Here is a 21,783-nt window from a genome sequence, read left to right as displayed (position 1 = left end):
TTGACGCAAAATTTGATTATGTTGTAATCGCCCCATTTGATTGTGCTGACTGCACCACACACCATACCAATCAGTATAGACATCGTCAACTGTTTTATCGTGCGCGATCTGTGAGCGAATAGTCGATGTTTGATTGGGTAGCAGATGGCATAATAGCGTTCCAGTGATAACAGAGTGATCACCACCATTGACATAAAGTAACAGGAAAAGCTCTGAAAATAAACCAGCAAGCACCCTGCTGTTCCTCTATTAGGAGTAGCACGTAGATCGGGTGAGGCCAAATAAGCTAAGCCATACGTTATACATACGAGACTGACGAAGTTGATAATGACATGACTATTTACCTGATATAGAAATTATATTACTACCACCACTACTACTACTATTACTGGTCTTCTTACTGCTAGTGCACAGACCAAAAGCTTCCATGAAAGCTTTTCTATAGAATGTACTACCGACAACATAGATATATGGATTAATGGCTGAATTAAAGTACAGAAATATACGGCCGACAATGAGTAGCGACGCCCTTTGGTGTGCAGGAAGCGACCATACCTGGAATGTATCTGCCAAGATGTCGTGAATGGCATAGAGTCTATATGGAATCTGACAAGTAAAAAACACAATGCCGTTAACTATTATCATCTGAGAAACTTGCCTGTGGACTTTGTCAATGCTAGTGCTAGACTTCAAATTACTTTGTGAGCGTTGCCTGAGTGTTTTGAGAACTTTGGCGTACATGAAGCTGCTGATGAAGAAGGCAAGAAGAAATACAATGGTCACCAATGCTTCTGATAAAAGACTTGCTAATGCTCGCCCATTGCGAAGTTGACATGTGTGAATAATCAGAGGATATGGCTCAAAGACAGGACCATCGTTAACTGGCTTGACACAAAATTTGATGATGTTGTAATCGCCCCATTTGATTGTACTGACTGCACCACACACCATACCAATCAGTATAGATATCGTCAACTGTTTTATCGTGCGCGATCTGTGAGCGAATAGACGATGTTTGATTGGGTAGCAGATGGCATAATAGCGTTCCAGCGATAACAGAGTGATCACCACCATTGACATGAAGTAACAGGAAAAGCTTTGAAAATAAACCAGCAAGCATCCTGCTACTCCTCGCTGAGGATTAGCACGTATATCGGGAGAGGCCAAATAAGCTAAGCCATACGTTATACATACAACACTGACGAAGTTGATATCGACGACAGCAACAGTTGCCAGGTACGCATTGGCAACGGTGCGCATACGTGGTACACGGAAAATGGTGAAAAGAAAGGCAAGATTGCCTGCATTACCAATGATGGTTATCAAAGGCATGATTACTAAGATGATGAGCTTCTCAGATTCAGTCCAGAAAAATGAAGGACTGAGTTCAATGCTGTTATTCAATGTGCACGCAAAAGTAGTAGCGTTTGATGAATCCATAATTGCTGATATGAGATGCCAACAGCCAACGGTCAGAATATCGCAACTTGACCAAACCAAATGATGTGCTTGATGAAGATGCAAGCTCCCCTTATATAAAATAATTCAAATAATTATCATGTTTGAAGAGATAAGTATGCTTAATTGCTGCTAATTTAATTTACAGTAAGGAACCCGGGGTAAGGAGTATTTTTCATATTTGCGTCAGCAAACATAATTATTAAAGGACTTGATTGATAACCCGAAAACGCGAATTAAGAAAGAAAGATAGAGCTAGTAAAAGATTTGAAAGGACAACTAATAGAATTATGCTGTGAAATTTACTGAATAAAAACACATTAATTAAATACTTCATTACTTCATATTAAGTCCGGGAAGTTTTGGAGTAAGGTTAAGGTTGGCAGAGGTCAACAAAATAGATTTGCTTATACCTTGGGAGGTTGAAGTACTTCTTGGGTATACAGGGTGTCTATATATAATAATTACTGGGTATGTAACATAAAATATTCGAAATATTTCCATTCAGCTTCTATATATACACTACACAAAAGTATTGCAACATCGCTTAAAAAGAAGAATAATTCGACAAACTAAGTTGAACATTGCTTCAATATCCTGTCGAATTCACTGTATGGGGTACATGGCAATGCTCTTTGCATGAAATAATTATTAAGACTGACGCTAATCAATGTGATAGAAGGTGTCCACTGTGGTGACATCATTCGCATATTCCAGTGATTACAATGGCAGAATGACTGAAATCCATTTGAACGCGGAGAGGATGAAACCTTGTTCCAGACAATGTCCACTGGACATTGTCCAGGTGCCTTTAAAATGGTCGCAGAATGGTTTGTATGGTTTCTACAACGTGGGAAATGGTAGCAGGAGAATGATTCACGGATGTGTCTGGTGGATGATATCAACAGTCTTAGAAGATAAAGGTCCTTCAAGGTCTGGGGGCTCAGAAGAATGAAACACGGGCAAAACGCGCATGGTGCAGGTGTCACCATAGAAGACACCTTCCATCCAATAGAGGTTACCCGTGTTCTATAAGCTGCATATCCTATCAGCGACTGCTATACCTTGTTTAGGATTTTCAAAAGAAGTACCTGCATGTGCAACCATGACTGTTTCAAAAAAAGCCCGTCATGCAAGTAACTCCGAGGTCGTGCATTGAATTGATTTGAATGAGAAATATTACGGGAAACCAGCGCCTTTTGTTAGAAGTCACACATGAGTAACGTGGATAACCTCTATTGATTGGCCTTGTCACCATGCAAAGAGCATTGCCATCTAGTACGTAATGTGAAATCGACATTCCACACCGACATTGCCTGGTTAATAATTACTTTGTACAGCAGAGACACTAAAATCAATACCCGGGATCGATACACGTGAATGTGCTATGCGCGATTTGATATTCAGACAATAAATCTTTGGATACTGGAGTAGAAAATGAAGAATATCTCCCGTAATTTTTTTATTCTAAAGAAGCCATATTTTTTTGCTTGCACTTCATGTAAATATATGTGTTGAAAGGATATGGTAGTCGTTAGCTTGTGTATTGAGAAAGAACCGTGCGTATTGAGCTCAAAAACTGACAAAAATTCTGATTTTAAATGTACCGAACTATAGCGCAGCGTAGGCCACTCGTGGAGATAGTCTAAAAGCAGATGACCTCATGGCGTATACCATGCATAATGCAGTTACTGTCCGTTTTCCTATACACAATACACAGTGCTCTTATTTACCATTGACGCGTAACCTCTACAAATAGCGTATGTTAGAAGTATGGGTAATTGCCTAGTTAACGTCGCTGTGTGAAAAATAACCGGCCAATATTAAAAGTACTCTTCTAAAATTCTAGAAAATATAGTTTTGTAACATGTCCTAAATTTTTAGCTAATTTAGATGTTTGGAAATATTCGCACTTTGGTGTTTTAGGAAGGATATGTAAACGACAGATAACACCAAAAATATGAAGAAATTATTTCCAAGCCGTGTTACGGCCCACAGCCATTATGTTTCTCATTTTCAAGAATGTGGTTAACAATATGCACAGTATTGTCTCATTTCGTGAACAAAGGCCACACAGTAAGTTTTAAAAATAAAATAAATGTAGATATTTATATAGCGCTTTATGCCGTAAACAGCCTCAAAGCGCTATACATTTATTCCGCCGTCATTAGAATATGTCGGAACCACGTTTGCAGCCTACAAGTGGCGCAGGGTCCATCAGTACAACGACTGTGACTACCCCTAACAGCTTCCCATTGCACCTGGGTGGGGTGAGGCAAGCGAGGCAAAGCGCCTTGCCCAAGGGCGCAACATGGTGGTGGGACGGGGAATCGAACCCACGCACGTCGAGCAAGCTCTCGGATTATGAGTCCAAGGCCGTAACCACTGAGCCACCGTGCCCTTTACCTTGCGTTTGCTTTATAATCGTTCACCCAACTGAAACTATAATACCAGCTCATTGCTCATTGTACAGGTAAAACAGGCACATGTGTGTGTGGATTTAACCAGAGCTGATGTAACATAGTTGAGCTGTTTTCAATGAGTGTTATCTTGGTTTAATAGCTTTTAATGGGGTTTAAGTCCTGCAAAGGTCGTGGTGAATTCTACTGTAGACATGACTGCATCATGGCTTATACTCACCCACAGAAAGGTCAGTCACCAAGCTATTGTCAATAGCCTAAGTCGGATGTCCTCAAAACTATTAAACAGGTCGGAACAAAATGGCCATGCGTGGCTGTGGATTCAACCTACCATGGCGATTTCTGCCATGAAGATATCAGGGCGATGACACTGTGCAGGATATTGGATGAATATTCAACTTTTGTCAACTTTGTCAACTTCTCTTTTTCAGCGATATTACAATACTTTTGTGTTGTGTGTTCCGGAGTGTTTCAGAAATTTCATTTCTGTTCCAATCTGGTATAGTTACACTTACACAGCTTCATAATACCGTTTATTCCGTCACTATGGACCACAATGGCCTCATCCCAATGACATGGTTCAATAACCTCAATTACACACTTAAAGAGCAAAATTTGACCTCAAGTTGCGGAGTATGAGTTTGCGAAAGGTCATTCAATAAATGTGCGAATGTATTGGAGCTAAAGAAGTGTGCCCTGATAGATGAGCATGTTGTGGATCCTAGTGCATGTAGTTAGCTGCTTTTCTTCAGGACAACTGTTTAACTTAAAAAAGGCTGAAGGCTCCAAATTCAAAGTTGTCCAGGATTCAGATGGCTAACCTATAACAAACGCGTTCAATAATTCTCCTTTGTATTGTTACTGGAAAAAGCATGCTTGAATTACATAATAAAGTTTGGTTTATATCGATAATGGTATGGGCCTACCAAAAATATTTTTACTGTACTAAGTACTGTTTTACGTACTTTACTGTACTACTTTTTCATGAGGAAAGGGTGTAATTAAATTTACTGACTTACCACCTCTAGAATAGGAACATGATATATTCGTTATGAATAGGGCAGCCTGACGAATCGGGCAAAACTTTTGAGCAAATGGAGTTAACGTATCTTCTGATTATGTTTCAGAAATACTGGCTAATATTTAGCATGTAGCGAAGTAGCAAATAACCCTGTTCAAAATGCCCCTAAACATCCTCAGCCTCTTAAGTGATTGGTATAAAGCTGTATAAGGCTATATTAATTAAATTGTTTGTCTAAAAGTCCTCGTGTGCATTAACTTGTTTTGTTTTGTTTTGTTTTCCAAATAGAGGTCACCTAGGATCAACGGATATAAATGCATTTGTTCGTTTTGATGAAATGGGGGAGTGTACTGCCATTTCCATTTCTTTCCGGACAAAAATAACGTTTCCTCCCATAGGTCAACGGATATAAGGATTAAGAAAAACAAAATCTGTAGCGTAATCATGGTAATGCAAACAATGATTTAAGTAAACCAAATGTGCCATTTCGCTCGATTTAAATGATTGAAAAGCCCAATATCTACATAAGGCCATTTATTAATTAAGTTGTGTTTAAGAAATACGTACTTTTGCTTAATTTTAGTGATTCATTAGGCCATCAGGCCTTGACCCTAACGGAAACCAGTTTCCAGGGAAAGAGGATAAGATAACCTTTTGCCATACCTGATGAATTCCTCCGATGTGAAGATCGAAATGTTATTAATTGTAGTAGCTAAAATATCATTTGATTTGGTTTTGTCAAGCAAAAATATATACAATTCACTGCAATATTTTGTCCTTATTGGAGGACCTTATTAGGTATGACTGATAGAGAGACTAAGGAATAGAAAGAGGATCATAATTATGCCACATCAAATCTGACGATGCTATCACGCTGAACCAATTCAAGTAAATAACTTTGTATTTAGTGTGCCCCCAGTAGAAGAAGCTGTAAAAATAGACCTCCTTTTCTCTGGTCCAGAGGCGTAGCCGGGAGCTCCCTGGAAAATTTTCAGGGATAAAATGGGGACGGCAAAGTGTTCTTAAAATGACTAAAGATGGGACGAAATATTGACAAATTGGGACAAAAATTTGGCTTTGCTATACCGACTATGCTATACTGCCCTCCACGTTCTCCAACCACCTTACCAAAGTATTTCTATATCTGAACACTCCATAAGGGTTCAATTATTCTTCATTTAAGAAAATTCAATTGTACCACAGACACAATTTGAAAAGCCGATGAACTTTTTGTGATTACCACGATAGCACAAGTTCGGTATAGACTTTGATTCACCACACGCTAAGGTAACTTTTGAACTTCTTGCAAATAACAGCAGTATGCCTAATGATAACAATGTAGTATTTTAAAAATGCGAAGTGTGAGCGTATGATATATACCTTCAGAATAACACAATTATCAGTTTACACCTGTCTTTATAATTCCCATCCAGTCAAATTTATAACAATTTGAATTTCAACCAAATGTGTTCTTAATTAATTGCTATAAATTGACCTTGGTACATGAAAAAGATAATAGATAGACTGGATACTGATTTTGTGTTGATCATTATCCAACCTTTAGACAACTCTAAACATTGACACTTTGAGGGGCGTTATCTTTGTCTTGTTATCAGATTTTGGTTGGTACCAATCGGGACATACAAAATTATTTTGGTGATCAGATGATATACCTTATATTTATCACACATTACCCCTTGTATCACTAAGCAAGGACGGTCTTGTTGAATTTAACCAGGATTTAATTTTTCTTCATTCCCAAATGTCTCTGTGGCCGTGATATTCTCGTTTAGGATATATCCTCAACTAAATAACCGTGTATTCTGACGAGTTGCATGGTCAAATCTGGATTTATAAAAGGCGTTTGATATTCTGGATCACAACCCCAGTGCGCCATGGCGCCCGGGTCAGGATTCACAGTTATATGGAGAGTATTGACATTGTCAATTTTACTTGTCTTTCTTCGGGCAGGTAAGGGTACTTACATTTCATATGTGTCATAGGCTTAGGAACAGGTGGGGGGGGGGGGGCTTGGGGGCTCAGCCCCCTCAATAATTTTTAGCCCCCTCCCCAATAAATCCTAAGCGAAATAAAAAATTGTGATAAAATAGAGGGAAAATGGGTGTTTGTGACCTATATTTTGAAAAAATTTCTGACTCCGACTCAAGGGGGAAACCCACCTCGGGCACCCCAAATATTTTTCAATTTTCAGCCCTCCCCATGTTGAAAATCTTCCTAAGCCAATGGGCTTCCCAAGTACATTTTGTCTTATGATCTGCATTACGACCAATGAGGTGTACTCTTTTTGTTTAGAGCAGACACATAATTTCTCAGCAATACGTTGTGCAAAAGGTAGTTACGAGCAAATATTTTAGTTTTCGCCCGGGATTTTCACATTCATGTATATTCACACCTTACATGTTACCATATCGTAGTTCCTTGAGTTGTGTTGCTAAATTATATCGTGCACTCATTATCTTTAAAATCCATGGGAATGTCATCATTATCGTTTATTACACAAATGTACTGATTACAGCCTTCGTAGTTTCAATAAGTCCACATAAGGTCAAAGACTTACATACAGACTTGACATTTAATATGGAATATTTTTTCGCAAAATTCCTAGACTGGTCTGGTAGGGGTCTGCATATACCGCACGGGCTAAATATTAATTGGGGTGTATCGAAAGATAATATAAAATAATTGTTTAACAGAAAATGTACTTTCTATTAGTTTACATTATGACACTCATAATGTAATGAATTGGCCTAAAATGGCGGATTTAAGGAGACTGAATTTGATTTTTGTGGGGGTAAAATTTCTGCATTTGAGCAACATTATTCTGATATTATCAAATTAATTGAGGTTTGAGGCAATATTTACCGAACCTAAATACCGTAAGTGTTCGTTAGAACTGATATGCACTTGTAATCTACCAGTTTTGAAAGTGGGAGGAGCTTTAAAAAATATGGCTCTTAAAAGTGGTACGCACTCAGAAAGTTTGAATGATCCCCTGGCGCCAAATGTTATAAACTTACTGTACACAAAGAAACAGCGTCGGTTCATTGGACAACCAGGAATCCGCATAGTTGTTTTTGTGCCGTAAGTTTATAATATTTGACTCCAGGGGGCCACTCAAACTTTCTGAGCACGTACCACTTTTAAGAGTCCTATTTTTAAGCTCCTCCCATGTTAAAATTTTTGGTACATTGCAAGTGTATTTCAGCTGTGATGAATGCCAATTGCTGACGAAGTTTAAGAAATATCACCTCAAACCCATATAAATTTGGTAATAACAGAACAATATTGCATAAAGTCCGAAATTGTGTCCCTCACAAAGCTCAAATTCAGCTTTCCTAAATCCGCCATTTTAGGCTAATTCGCTACATTATGAGCACCACAATGTAAACTTATAGAAAGCACGTTTTTTATCAAACAATTATTTGACACGACACACCCTAATTGATATTTAGCCCGTGCGGTTTATGCAGACTCCGTCCAAACCAGTCTTGGAATTTTGCGAAAAAATATTCCATATTAAATGTCAAGTCTGTAGTTTTGAAGTTTACATTTTTTTCATCAAAATTTGATGACATCATCATTATTGAGCAATATCTATTTTTATTTTGTTTTATAAAAAAGCTTCTTCTAATAAACAAATCACGTTTTCAAAAACAAGAATGTAACGCTCTAAAACAAACTGAGAATTTTCAACACGTACGTAGAAAGTATCTTCTTGTACAACAGCTAACTTTGGACAATAACAAAATCAACTGAGGAAGAAATTGACACTTACAAAGATCTCTCCTGAGAAGGCTATTAGACATGAAATGGCCATAGAAATTCTCAAATTAATAACTTTACGAGAAAACCAAGGAAACAAAGTGGAGTAGTAAAATCAAGAAGAGGCGGCTCCCCTAATTCTCCCGAGACTACCTGATGATACCCCAGCAAAGCAAGCTCTTCAGGAATACGAACGACACGTAAAACGACCAAGAGGGAAACCAAAACTACGTGGATATCAGCAATTCAAAAAGAGCTGAAAGAAATCGCTGAACGATCGATCGATCGATCGATCGATCGAGAGAGAGAGAGAGAGAGAGAGAGAGAGAGAGAGACCTACTTTATTGAAGGCGCTATGTCAAACTGCTGACGAGAAGCGTTTATGATGATGATGATGTGGCACAATATAGATGCACGATTGCTTTTGAAATGTGTCGAGGTAAAAAGGAGCGTTCATTTGAAAGTCTGACATAATTCTGACATAAATCTTTAATTTTAAATAATATTCCACCATTTATGAATAATAAGTAGGGCCTACATTTCCCCTCGCGTTTCAGTTTAGTCTTAATACCATGCATGAATTGATAGACAAATTAACGAGACCGAACTTTTTAGTTGTTTTTATTAATTAACTGCCCTATCTGTTCTTCACGTAGACACAGGCCTATCTGGAAATCAAAGTCCAAAGAGTCACCATTGTTATACACATGGTATATTTGGACGCACACGCGAAGTACACGTTTTCGATTCTGAATTGAGTAAATGTGCTCATAGTATACAGATATCAAACTCAATTTTAACATCATGTAGGCCTATGTGTGTCATTTGAACATGTTGAATGAAGGGTCCCATTCTTGTCCCCTTTGCTGAAGACAACCATCCTGATTAAAAAACAAAAACAAAAACAAAACAAAACAAAAAAACAACAACAACAAAACAATTCTCTTATAATAAATAATTTTTTGGGGATTTATATTGCGCCTTTTTCCAGATCTCGGAGGATTCAATGCGCTGTAATTTCGCTGAATAGTCACAATCAGATCGCATCAACTAGCCCAGTTGCAGCCGAACCCGGCACAAACCTATCCGCACTTAGATTGTAACATCCACCAATTATCTGTGCAGCTCATGATGGGTGAAGGATCACCGATCTTTTGATAGCAGGAGGAAACTGAAGATCCCGAAGAAAACCTGCAAGAGCGAGCATGGATCGGGATAAACTAAGTGCACATTACAGTCCTTGAGCACGGCCGGGGCTTGAACCCGGAACCTAAGTGGTTTAAGGCGAGGGAACAATCGCTACGACTGTGCGACAACTCGCTCTCTGTGATTTAAATTGGCTGCTAGTTAAAATATCGCATCATATACAGTTTTACTCCTCATAAATATGTATTCACGGTCTTACGGTGTATCTTCAAGAACAATATTAGTCAATCCTCCACGTAGTATTGGTTTCTTCAGTCAGCGTCGCTCAATTTGGCTCAAATCAGCTTATCATTGTTGATATACAGAACAAATTAAAATATTCATTGGCATGTTAGTACGATTAGGCCAAGTTAATAAAATTATTCATAGGGTTTTGGACTAAAGAAATAGCTATATTCATTCATTTTTATCAAATTAATTTGTCTCAAAATTGAAAGAGAACATAATACGTATATCGTTGTATCATTTGATGGGAAATAATAAGAATCTAAATTTGTCAGAAATCAAGCTTGAACCACAGTAGACCAAAATATGTTCTATCGAATATGGTAATGCTCCGAAGCTAGTGTGCCAACTACTTCCTGACCAATGACCAGCTACCTGACGCTGCTCCTTTAGATCTCAGGACCTTACAGTTCAAATTTTCAAGATCTATAACCTTTTTAGTCATGAACGGTCCGTCATTCCATCTCTACAGCCCGCACATGGAATGCACTCCTACCTCAAATTACAGAAACGGGCCAGCTTAAAAATGAACAGCTATCTAAGCGCCAACCCATCAGCTTTACTGTAGTGATAAAAAATAAAATCAAAATTGTACTACAAAGCGTATTATACTTTGCTAACACATGCAGGTGCTGTTAACGGGCAACTGGACTGTAACTTCGATGGTGATACATGCGGATGGCAGCAAATTCAACTAGATGACCAGTTTGACTGGACACGAAGGTCGGGGGACACTCCAACAAGTGATACAGGACCATATGCTGACCACACCACAGGAAGTAAGTATAATTCAATGGGCGGTTGTTAGTGGACAGGGGGTCACTCTTCCTCAAAATGCATTATGGTATGCATGGGTGTGGGATATGGGACCAATGATATTTGGTAACTGCGTCCTGGTATAAGGGTGACAGTTGGGTGATAGGCCAAATTATGTGTCATTTAGTGAATACTTAAACATAATTTGGTCATAATTATCAAGATATCTGCTCAACAAATTGTGCTACATTCTTTGAGTATAAGCCTAAGACGAAAAATCACGCATTCGAGCAACTGGTAACCTTGTTGATTTTTATGTTTGGTACTCCAGGGACAGGAAAGTCAACCTTGTTGATTTTTATGTTTGGTAATTCAGAAACAGGAAAGTCGACCTTGTTGTTTTTTATGTTTGGTAATCCGGGGACAGGAAAGTTAACCCTGTTGATTTTTATGTTTTTTAATCCACAGACAGGAAAGTCAACCTTGTTTATTTTTATGTTTGGTAATCCGGTAAGACAGGAAAGTCGACCTTGTTGATTCCATAAGTTTGGTAATCCGGGGACAGTAAAGTCAACCTTGTTGATTCTTTATGTTTGGTAATCTGGAGACAGGAAAATCGACCTTGTTGATATTTATGTCTGGTGATTCAAAGACAGGAAAGTCGACCTTGTTGATTCCAGAAGTTTGGTAATCCGGGGACATTAAAGTCACCCTTGTTGATTTTTATGTTTAGTAAATCGGAGACAGGAAAGTCAACTTTGTTGATTCTTTATGTTGGGTCATTCAGAGACAGGAAAGTTAACCTTGTTGATCTTTATGTTTGGTAATCCGGGGACAGGAAAGTCAACCTTATTGATATTTATTTGGTAATCCGGGGACAGAAAGTCAACCTTTTTGATTTTTATGTTTGGTAATCCTGAGACAGGAAAGTCAAGCTTGTTGTATATTGATTCTTTATGTTTGGTAATCCGGGGACAGGAAAGTCAACCTTATTGATTTTTATGTTTGGTAATCCGGGGACAGGAAAGTCAACCTTATTGATTTTTATGTTTGGTAATTCAGAGACAGGAAAGTCTACATTGTTGATCTTTATGTTTGGTAATCCGGGGACAGGAAAGTCAACCTTGTTGATTTTTATGTTTGGTAATCCGGAGACATGAAAGTCAAGCTTCTTGTATGTTGATTCTTTATGTTTGATAATCCGGGGACAGGAAAGTCAACCTTGTTGAATCTTTATGTTTGGTAATCTAGAGACAGGGAAGTCTACCTTGTTGATTTTTATGTTTGGTAATCCGGAAACATTGTTGATTTTTTATGTTTGGTAATCCGGGGACAGTTAAGTCAACCTTGTTGACTTTAATGTTTGGTAATCCGGAGACAGGAAAGTCAACTTTGTTGATTTTTATGTTGGGTAATTCGGAGACAGGAAAGTCAACCTTGTTGATTATTTATGTTCGGTTATCCGGAGACAGGAAAGTCGACCTTGTTGATTTTTATGTTTGGTAATCCGGGGACAGTAAAGTCAAACTTGCTGATTTTTATGTTTGGTAATCCAGAGACAGGAAAATCGACCTTGTTGATTTTTATGTTTGGTAATCCGGGGACAGTAAAGTCAACCTTGTTGATTTTTATGTTTGGTAATCTGGAGACAGGAAAGTCGACCTTGTTGTTTTTTATGTTTGGTAATCCAGAGACAGGAAAGTCAACCTTGTTGATTCTTATGTTTGGTAATCCGGGGAAAGGAAAGTCAACCTTGTTGATTTTTATGTTTGGTAATCCGGGGACAGGAAAGTTAACATAGTTGATTTTTATGTTTGGTAATCCAGAGACAGGAAAATCGACCTTGTTGATATTTATGTTTGGTAATCCGGGGACAGGAAAGTCAACCTTGTTTATTTTTATGTTTGGTAATCCGGAGACAGGACAATCAACCTTGTTGAATCTTTATGTTTGGTAATCTAGAGACAGGGAAGTCTACCTTGTTGATTTTTATGTTTGGTAATCCGGAAACATTGTTGATTTTTTATGTTTGGTAATCCGGGGACAGTTAAGTCAACCTTGTTGACTTTAATGTTTGGTAATCCGGAGACAGGAAAGTCAACTTTGTTGATTTTTATGTTGGGTAATTCGGAGACAGGAAAGTCAACCTTGTTGATTATTTATGTTCGGTTATCCGGAGACAGGAAAGTCGACCTTGTTGATTTTTATGTTTGGTAATCCGGGGGACAGTAAAGTCAAACTTGTTGATTTTTATGTTTGGTAATCCAGAGACAGGAAAATCGACCTTGTTGATTTTATGTTTGGTAATCCGGGGACAGTAAAGTCAACCTTGTTGATTTTTATGTTTGGTAATCTGGAGACAGGAAAGTCGACCTTGTTGATTTTTATGTTTGGTAATCCAGAGACAGGAAAGTCAACCTTGTTGATTCTTATGTTTGGTAATCCGGGGAAAGGAAAGTCAACCTTGTTGATTTTTATGTTTGGTAATCCGGGGACAGGAAAGTTAACATAGTTGATTTTTATGTTTGGTAATCCAGAGACAGGAAAATCGACCTTGTTGATATTTATGTTTGGTAATCCGGGGACAGGAAAGTCAACCTTGTTGATTTTTATGTTTGGTAATCCGGGGACAGGAAAGTCAATCTTGTTGATTTTTATGTTTGGTAATTCAGAGACAGGGAGGTCAATCTTGTTGATTCTTTATGTTTGGTTATCTGGGGACAGGAAAGTCAATCTTGTTGATTTTTATGTTTGGTAATTCAGAGACAGGAAAGTCAACCTTGTTGATTCTTTATGTTTGGTTATCCGGGGACAGGAAAGTCAACCTTGTTGATTTTTTATGGTAATCCCGAGACAGGAAAGTTAACATTGTTAATTTTCATGTTTGGTAATTCGGAGAAAAGAAAGTTAACCTTGTTGATTTTTATGTTTGGTAATCCGGAGACAGGAAAGTCAACCTTGTTGATTTTTTATATGTTTGGTATATCCGGAGACAGGAAAGTCAGCCTAGTTGATTTTTATGTTTGGTAATCCAGGGACAGGAGAGTCAACCTTGTTGATTTGAATGTTTGGTAATCCAGACACAGGAAAGTCAACCTTGTTGATTTTTTTATGTTTGGTAATCCCTTGTTGATTTTTATGTTGAAGATGTATCTTTGATCAATCAGATTTATAAACACGTTCTTTTGATCATCATTTATCATTTTAGCGGGATCGTACATATATGCCGAAGCCAGCAACAGAGCAAAAGGCCAACAAGCTCGCATGATATCAGAAGATGTGCGCATAAATGTGAATAGTTATAAATGCTTTCGATTCTGGTACTTCATCTATGGTTCATCTATCGGAGCATTCAGGATTTTCACTTCACCTACTGGTGCTTTTGACGATTTGGGAACACCCATTTATGAGATCAAAACGACACAGGGAAATCAATGGGTCATGGGTCAGGTAGGTGTACTGATTTACTTGTTTAAAAAACACTTCATCATTATAGTGTGTTATGTCAAACCTACAGGCCTCTGCACACTTTACATAGTGTCGCTGACCACTGTGTCCCCAATAATTCCATACACAAATTAGCAACAACTCAGGGATTTGGAGCTATACTATAGTCGAGATAGCTCAATAGTATAGCATACTATTGAAGCGCTCACTAAATATGAATCTAAGTATATGCATAGCTATATGTATACCACAATAAACCATGGCAGCCAGGATCGGCTGCCTGACTTTCGTACGGTTTACAACGTAGCATGCAATAATCAGTAAGTTCTTTGACAGAGAGAATGATTCAAATCTTTCACAAGAGCAAACAAATGACTCTGCCGGGACTCGAACCCGTACATCGGAAAGGGCCTACATAGTTGATTTAAATCCCTAATAATATTCAGAGAAGAATTTGAGCTGAAATCCTCGCGTTTTTGCAAGATACTTCGCTTTGAAAGGGAAATGGTGAAAGTTCCCATGGCGATAAATATCCCAGCCTCGTTGCTTTATTTAACTACAACCATGACAAATAGGGATAAAACATTTCCATATTTACCATAATATTGTTGCAAAAACAAAAATATTAACACCCATCAAATTCAGGGTTAACATGTATTATTTATCACAATCGTTTGCTATAGATGGACATGAAAAGCTATGATGGTTCAGCATTCAAGATAGTATTGGAGAGTGAAATTGGTAATGGAGAATCGGGAGATATCGCTATAGATGATGTCAGCGTATTTTCAGGATTGTGTCCCCAAGGTATGAAAGCCGATCATAAAGAAGTCGTCTGCGTAATGGTGCGTGACGGTGGTCACAAAACCTGCTCAAAAATAATGCTCTTTATATCATTTACTTTGTTTCAGCTTTAATTATGTGGATCAGAGATGAAACTAGAACATTGATAATTATTATTGCCTTTTCTTCATTATTCTTAATTTGAGTTTTATAATTATTGATAACCGGGTCTAAAATATTAATCAATCAAACAACCCATCCCACTTTTAGCCCAAAGTCAATCAAATTATCATGTATGTTATAAGACTACATTTCGTCACAACTGAAACATAAGTTAATTCTATTACTTGAATTATTTGAATTTACACGGGTCAACTTATCATAAAAATCGAGCAAATCCCCAAATCAAAACATTGCAAGCAATAATGTAATACTTGGTTGCAATCATTTGTTTCAGTTATTGTAACACCTAGCCCAGGTACCATGCCTTCCGTTCTCCAATGTGACTTCGAAGACCAGGCCATATGTAACTTTGTACAGGACGTACAGGACGACCTTGATTGGGTGAGACAAAGTGGAAGAACTGGGACACCAGGCACTGGACCACCAGTAGACCACACATACGGGACAGATGCAGGTAGACATGCTGATTTAATGTGACGATTTACGAATATTGCTGGCCCTGAAACCATTGGAAATAGTCCTTTTTTTAATGTGCATTGCCAGGGCTGTCAACTTTTTGGAATTGCTTGGCGTGAGACAGAGGCGTACAGGGATTTGCCGACTCCAATGTTCATTTTGACCCATGATTATTTGAGCCACGGCGCTCGAGAATGTAAAAAGCGGGGGTAGGAACAACAAATTATTCATGACGATGCGTGAGATTTTACTCATTTTTCAGCTTTTTGCGTGAGATTTACTACCTAGGCGTGAGATTATACTACCTTGGCGCGAGACTGTGAGAAAGTGACCACGCCCAATGCGTGAGAGTTAACAGCCCTGGCATTGATTGTCTCCAATTCAATCTCTAGGATCAATAATTTTTCAAACTAATATCCTTAAATAAATTTTATTATAACTGTAGCCTTAACCCTGACTTTACTTAAACATATTGACATACCACCAGTGTGTATATTATGTCATTATTAAGTATTCTTTACTTTCTCAATCATCCTATCCCAGGATTTTATGTTTTTGTTGATGCTTCTTCTGGTAGTCGAGACGAAATTGCACGACTTTGGTCACCGCTTTTACCGGCAAACACTGGCAATTGTGTGGAATGGTATTACCACATGTATGGTAATGACATTGGCACGCTGAATATTTATATCATACCTGATGGCGGGAATGTTGTTGATTATCCTCCGGTGTGGTCTATGGATACTAATCAAGGAAACCTATGGTATATCGCACGCGCACATGTTGCGCACACAACTCCATATTATGTGGTTTTTGAAGTGATTCTAGATAACGGGGCGGGAGGCGATGTTGCGATTGATGATGTTAGAATAACTGACGGAGCCTGCTTGACACAAGGTAAGATATAAAGGTCAGGCCCATACGCAGGATTTCATTTGGTGCTGATTTTGAAAAAGTGGACTTTTTTCCAAGGGCGAGTTTGTGAAAAGTGGACTTTCTTCCCAAGATGTGGACCTTTTTTGTCCAAAAAAACCCTGATTTTTTTGCTCGCTACGCCCGCAAATTCTGAAACTTTGGGACTTTGTGTATACTTTTCCTAATTTTTTTTTGGGAGGGGGGGAGAGGGGGTGCATCGCACCCCGCACACCCCCTCCCCTGCGTACGGGCCTGATAAAGGTAATGCAAATTTCCTATAAATGGGAAAACCGGCCTTAGTCTTTTTACATCTTTTAATTCTAGTAGGCCCTACATGTAAAGTTTTGATAGTTGGCCCTATGTGTCACCTTTTCAAGTGTTCTGAAATTAAGGAGCACAAAAACTGAAGTTTTGGAAGCTATCAATATTGACTGTTGACATTGTGATGTGCCCTGCGTAATTTAATTTGATGATTTATCTTTGTTTACAAAGATACATGAGTGATGACATTTTGGGGGAATTCCCCTCTCAAATTGAGCAAAACAAGTGAATCATATCTAATTTGGAATATTTGGAAACCCCCTGAAAGATGTAATGTAATGATGTAATGAGAAAGGATAATGTTATAATTAAGGCTTGGAAATTCCCAATTCACATTTGGCTATTAATACTTGGGATTTCCCATTGTTTGAGATATAAGAAAATGTAAACACAATTATTGTCACAGTTGGTATAGTGTTGATCTGGGCTAGCTAGCTAATATGCTTACAGTCCAATTCCTTCAAAGAAAGGAAATTGCAAACCAGAAATATTTGATGTAGTCAAAGTACTACTATTTACCAGTGTTGTCGGAGAAGATCTAGAATACGTCAAAGAACGTACTTCTTCCAAGAAAGAAAAATATATTCTTCTGTCGACTTGCTGAAGTCTGGTGTTTTGAGTCAACGCAACTGTCAAAATAAGTGGGGACAACTGCATGACAGTCCTGCTTCCTGAAGATATTGTGTGAAAGGTGGAAATAGCACCTGTTGCGAGCGCAGCGAGCAGGAAAATTTGCATATTTAAGCGTTTCCGTACTGTTTTCCTAAGCCTTTTAGAGCGTTTTATTAAAAGGCGCCCCATGAATGTGTGCCAAAAATCGCTTGCCCCCCCCTCTCAGCTCGCCAAAAATTACTTGCCCCCCCCCTTTTGGCTCGCCAAAAATTTCTTGCCCCCCCCCAATTTTACCCTCCCCCCAGGGCTGCATGACAGTCCTGCTTCCTGAAGATATTGTGTGAAAGGTGGAAATAGCACCACGTTTGGAGAAAGCAGCACAAGGAGTTAAGTTTAGAGGGCAGCGCAAGGAGATAGCGCAAGGAGAAAGCAACGCCATATTTGTGTGAGGATTTTAAGCGCAAGGATATTTATCAATGCAAGTGTACAAAGGACTTCGCTGATTTGAAGGACTATGGCATATTTTGATAGGCTATTATGTAATTATGTATCGGTCCATTATCCAGGCCGGACCTGAAAAGGGCCGGACCGAACCGAGACTGTGGGACAGTCTACAAAAAGTAGTAAATAAAATAAGTAAGTAAGTAAGTAAGTAAGTATTACACGTATATCAATACAGTATGTATTGGACTCGCTACACTGTGTTTCACGTTGCTAAACGATCATCAGGCGAATGACTACAAACTACGGAGGTTTTTCTTCTTCCTGGCAGTGTTGCCATGTCGACATTTGCTTATGAATTCAGTCCGTTTGTTTAACGATCTGTTTGGATCGGCTTTTTTATTATTAAGGATTGCCAATTTCTCTTCGAGGCATAGATTGCATATACCCGTTTTGCGCCTAAAAGTATTTGATTTGAGGATGGTTTCCCAGGATATATCATATTTAACATTATTGTCTTTCAGACTCCAAATGTGTTTAGATAATTCGGTTTCGTTCTTGTATTTTTTGTGGGTAAACGACTTAACATGGTTATTATACCTTTCCTTGAATTTGCCTCCAGCAAGGCCTACATAGGTTTTACAACCCTTACTGGAGCTGACGTTAGCTTGATACACTACTGCTTCTGACAAGCATTTCCCTTTTAAGGGGCAATTTCCTTTATATTTGCGAGTACAGTTGCACTGTTTCTTGGGGGGTTTCTTCATTTTGCGTTTTATTTTTGAGTTTTGCGCTTTGATAATTGCACCAAAGTAAGTAAGTAAGTAAGTAAATAAATAAATAAATAAATAAATAAATAAATAAATAAATAAATAAATAAATAAATAAATAAATAAATAAATAAATAACAGCATACATGGATAAAGTTTATGTCAGCATTTTGAAGATGAAGAATTAAACCTTGATCATAAATTCTAACAGTCATTAAAATATTTTATACATAATCTATTTTTATCAATAAAAATGGACATGTCTTCATTTTTTGTTGTTGTTTTAATTTTGATTCGCTTCTTTTAAATTGATTCTTAGAAGGGGCAAAAATACAAGGTGCATTGTCAATAAAACTTAAATCCCCCTCCACATCAACACATATAGTGTATCATGGAGCACGATGGCTCCATATACGGGAGCACGGTGGCCGAGCGGAACGGGCTCCGACTCATATTAAATCGGAAGGTTGCTGGTTCAAGCCCCGGCGACGCCATCGTGTTGTGCCCTTGGGTAAGGCACTTTATCTCGACTACTCCTCTCCACCAAAGTGTATGAATGGTTACCGGCATTCTTAAATGCTGGGAAGGTAACAGACTCGCTGTGGAGGAGGTGTAGCGATCCCACTATATAGCAACATTACATGGAGGAGTCTGGCCCAATCGCCAATCATGTAAATATATTAAATTTCGTGTTCCCAACTTGTTTACTGTTGTGTTTCTTATCCACAATATTCTCTTTGATCATGTTGATTCTATACAGGTTATAACAAAAAAAATGTATAGAATTTAGAAAATAGTATTATGTCAATATGTCCCTTATGGATTGTATTGAATTTTACTTGGTCGTCAAGGTAATTTCTTAAGCTACTACATCAGTTTTGTTTCAACAAAAGGTTTTGTTTTAAACAATCGGGCATTTGAAGTGGTGTTTTAATTACGGTAATGATTTTGAAATAAATATCATATTATTTATTTACCAATGTCAATTAAGTGAAAGAAAAGCATGAAAACCTTCGCTTTTGTTCTGAGATCTTTGACGATAAGCATGAGAGTTCATTTTACGCGGTACAAACTTGATGTGCGAAATTGGCAAAACATGGCCCAACTCGGGCGAGTACAAATTGAGCATAGCGTTTGAACCTGAACTAGGAAAGACACCAAGTAAATTTTTTTTCTGTTAGCCAAAATATTACTGATTATACTGCATATCACATTTACACCATCACCTCTTTTATATATTTTTTGTCTGAAAAGCAAAAATACAATTGCTAATGCAAGCTTGATATGCGCGAAAATGTCACAAGTGGCCCAACTCTTTTTCTGGAGTAAAGTTTTTCTGTTAGCCAAGATGTTACTGATTCTACTGCATATAAAATTATTGCCATGATCTCTTTTATTTTTTTTCTGAGAAGCGAAATTACAATTGTATAATTTTTATTGGTACAGTCTGTACACATACGTGTACCACATAGAAATAAAACACAGGACTAGTTATAAATGATTTCTTTTAAACAAAACCAAAACTTAAACTTACTATTGACGGTGTCGTCTATCATGGTCGGTAGGCATCATCAGAATGATGGTAATTGCGGGGGTAATTGTTGATCCGGTACTTCTGGTCGGACGTATATGGCAAGCCAAGGGGTCCAAAAGCGTGGAACTGCTACGCGTAGCTTCTTTCTCGTTACGAGCAGCTTATTAACCAATCAGATTCGCGGTTTTAAACACGTGGAGCTGATGTAAACATCCTCTCTCACAAATATTACGTTGTTAATTTTTGTAAATGAAAATATCTGTAGTATATCAGCAAAAAAATGGTATAGGTGCTATTAAAGTAATATCTGAACAGAATGATGATTGTTCTATATTTAGGGGCTATCATTTTCTTCGGAAGGGGTCCCAAATAATTATATAGGGGGTCATACTTTTTGGAAAGAAAAATAAGGGGAGGTGGCCATAAATTGATAATGACAAAATGTAGGGAGTCACAAGATGACTACAGATAGTGTGTTTATTGTATTCAAAAGACTGATTTCAATACAATTTTAGCCTGTTAGGGGTAAGGTGTATCGGTGGTGGGAGCCGGGGGTCATAACATTTTTGATGCCGAAATAGTGAGGGCCGCAATTTTATTGACGCCGACTTTTTGTAAATTTAGGCCCCCCACCCCCCACGTTCCGAAGAAAATGATGACCCATTACTCTCTCCATATTTACACAGTGGCATGTGATAATGATATCGCTTTCCCTGCAATATCTTTACACAGCGCTTTACATCAGAAGTAGTTGTTGTTTGACCTTCATATCCCCTGCACGGCTAATACAGCCCGAGTATTGCTATTAAACACGGTGTAAACTTGGAAACACTAAATAAATATGCTTTGTGTCATTTTAGCCAGGCATTAGCAACATGTTCTCTTGACACGTGCTGTGATTTGGCCTCCTTACCCGCTCGTTATCTATGCTAATTCCGTAAATTAATTACACGATATAATAATTGTGAAAGAGGATACCTAGCACTATACCACGCGCAGATAACGACCTAACCACGTGATTAAATTGACTATTTTGATTGGTCAAACAGCTGCACGTAGCTTTAAATAAGCTGCGCGTAGCCATCTCCACGTAATGAGCCGCTTAGCTTGCCATAGACGTATCCCGACAGAAGATTAAGAGGGTGTATTATTAGCCAGGAGAGAACCATACATGTGACTAAGGAAGTGGGCTCCCTCTCTGTTCACTATGAGTAACATTAAGACCTGTTCTCCTTATCCAATTGGATTTTTTAATTCTTCTTGTGTTCGCATCGCACTCCTTACAAACGATTTTATTATTGCCCCAATTGATGACATGATTTTGCTCGACCGCATGGTCCGCAATTGCCAAATTATTAAAATTGTCCTCGAGCGAAGTCAACTTTATAAATCTTATGATATGGTACTTATAAGTGTGTGCAGCTGGTGGAGTCTTCCATCATATGAAATTGT

At 38.2% G+C, this 21,783-nt stretch overlaps 2 protein-coding genes across 2 annotated transcripts; one reads left to right on the top strand and one right to left on the bottom strand.

The window, feature by feature from the left end:
- Positions 1 to 336: 336 nt before the first annotated feature.
- LOC140137066 (thyrotropin-releasing hormone receptor-like) lies at positions 337 to 1,440 on the bottom strand. Its single transcript, XM_072158724.1, has one exon. The coding sequence runs from the start codon at positions 1,438 to 1,440 to the stop codon at positions 337 to 339; it is 1,104 nt and encodes a 367-aa protein (XP_072014825.1).
- A 5,354-nt stretch (positions 1,441 to 6,794) lies between these two features.
- On the top strand, positions 6,795 to 15,759 carry LOC140137065 (thyroid hormone-induced protein B-like). The gene is made up of 5 exons (XM_072158723.1): positions 6,795 to 6,870; positions 10,743 to 10,892; positions 14,078 to 14,319; positions 15,000 to 15,123; positions 15,557 to 15,759. Exons 1-5 carry the CDS (start codon positions 6,795 to 6,797, stop codon positions 15,757 to 15,759), a joined length of 795 nt encoding a protein of 264 aa, XP_072014824.1.
- Positions 15,760 to 21,783: the final 6,024 nt, after the last annotated feature.

The sequence above is a fragment of the Amphiura filiformis genome, chromosome 17 (assembly GCF_039555335.1).
Source record: "Amphiura filiformis chromosome 17, Afil_fr2py, whole genome shotgun sequence".
NCBI classification, from domain to species: Eukaryota; Metazoa; Echinodermata; class Ophiuroidea; order Amphilepidida; family Amphiuridae; genus Amphiura; species Amphiura filiformis.
This window is presented reverse-complemented; position numbering and strand designations above follow the sequence as displayed.

Excerpts from the sequence above, each read along its gene's own strand:
- LOC140137066 (XM_072158724.1), bottom strand. The coding sequence starts at position 1,440 with ATGGATTCATCAAACGCTACTACTTTTGCGTGCACATTGAATAACAGC.
- LOC140137065 (XM_072158723.1), top strand. The coding sequence starts at position 6,795 with ATGGCGCCCGGGTCAGGATTCACAGTTATATGGAGAGTATTGACATTG. Across the intron at positions 14,320-14,999 it reads ATCAATGGGTCATGGGTCAG|ATGGACATGAAAAGCTATGA; the intron begins GTAGGTGTACTG and ends CGTTTGCTATAG. Across the intron at positions 15,124-15,556 it reads TTCAGGATTGTGTCCCCAAG|TTATTGTAACACCTAGCCCA; the intron begins GTATGAAAGCCG and ends CATTTGTTTCAG.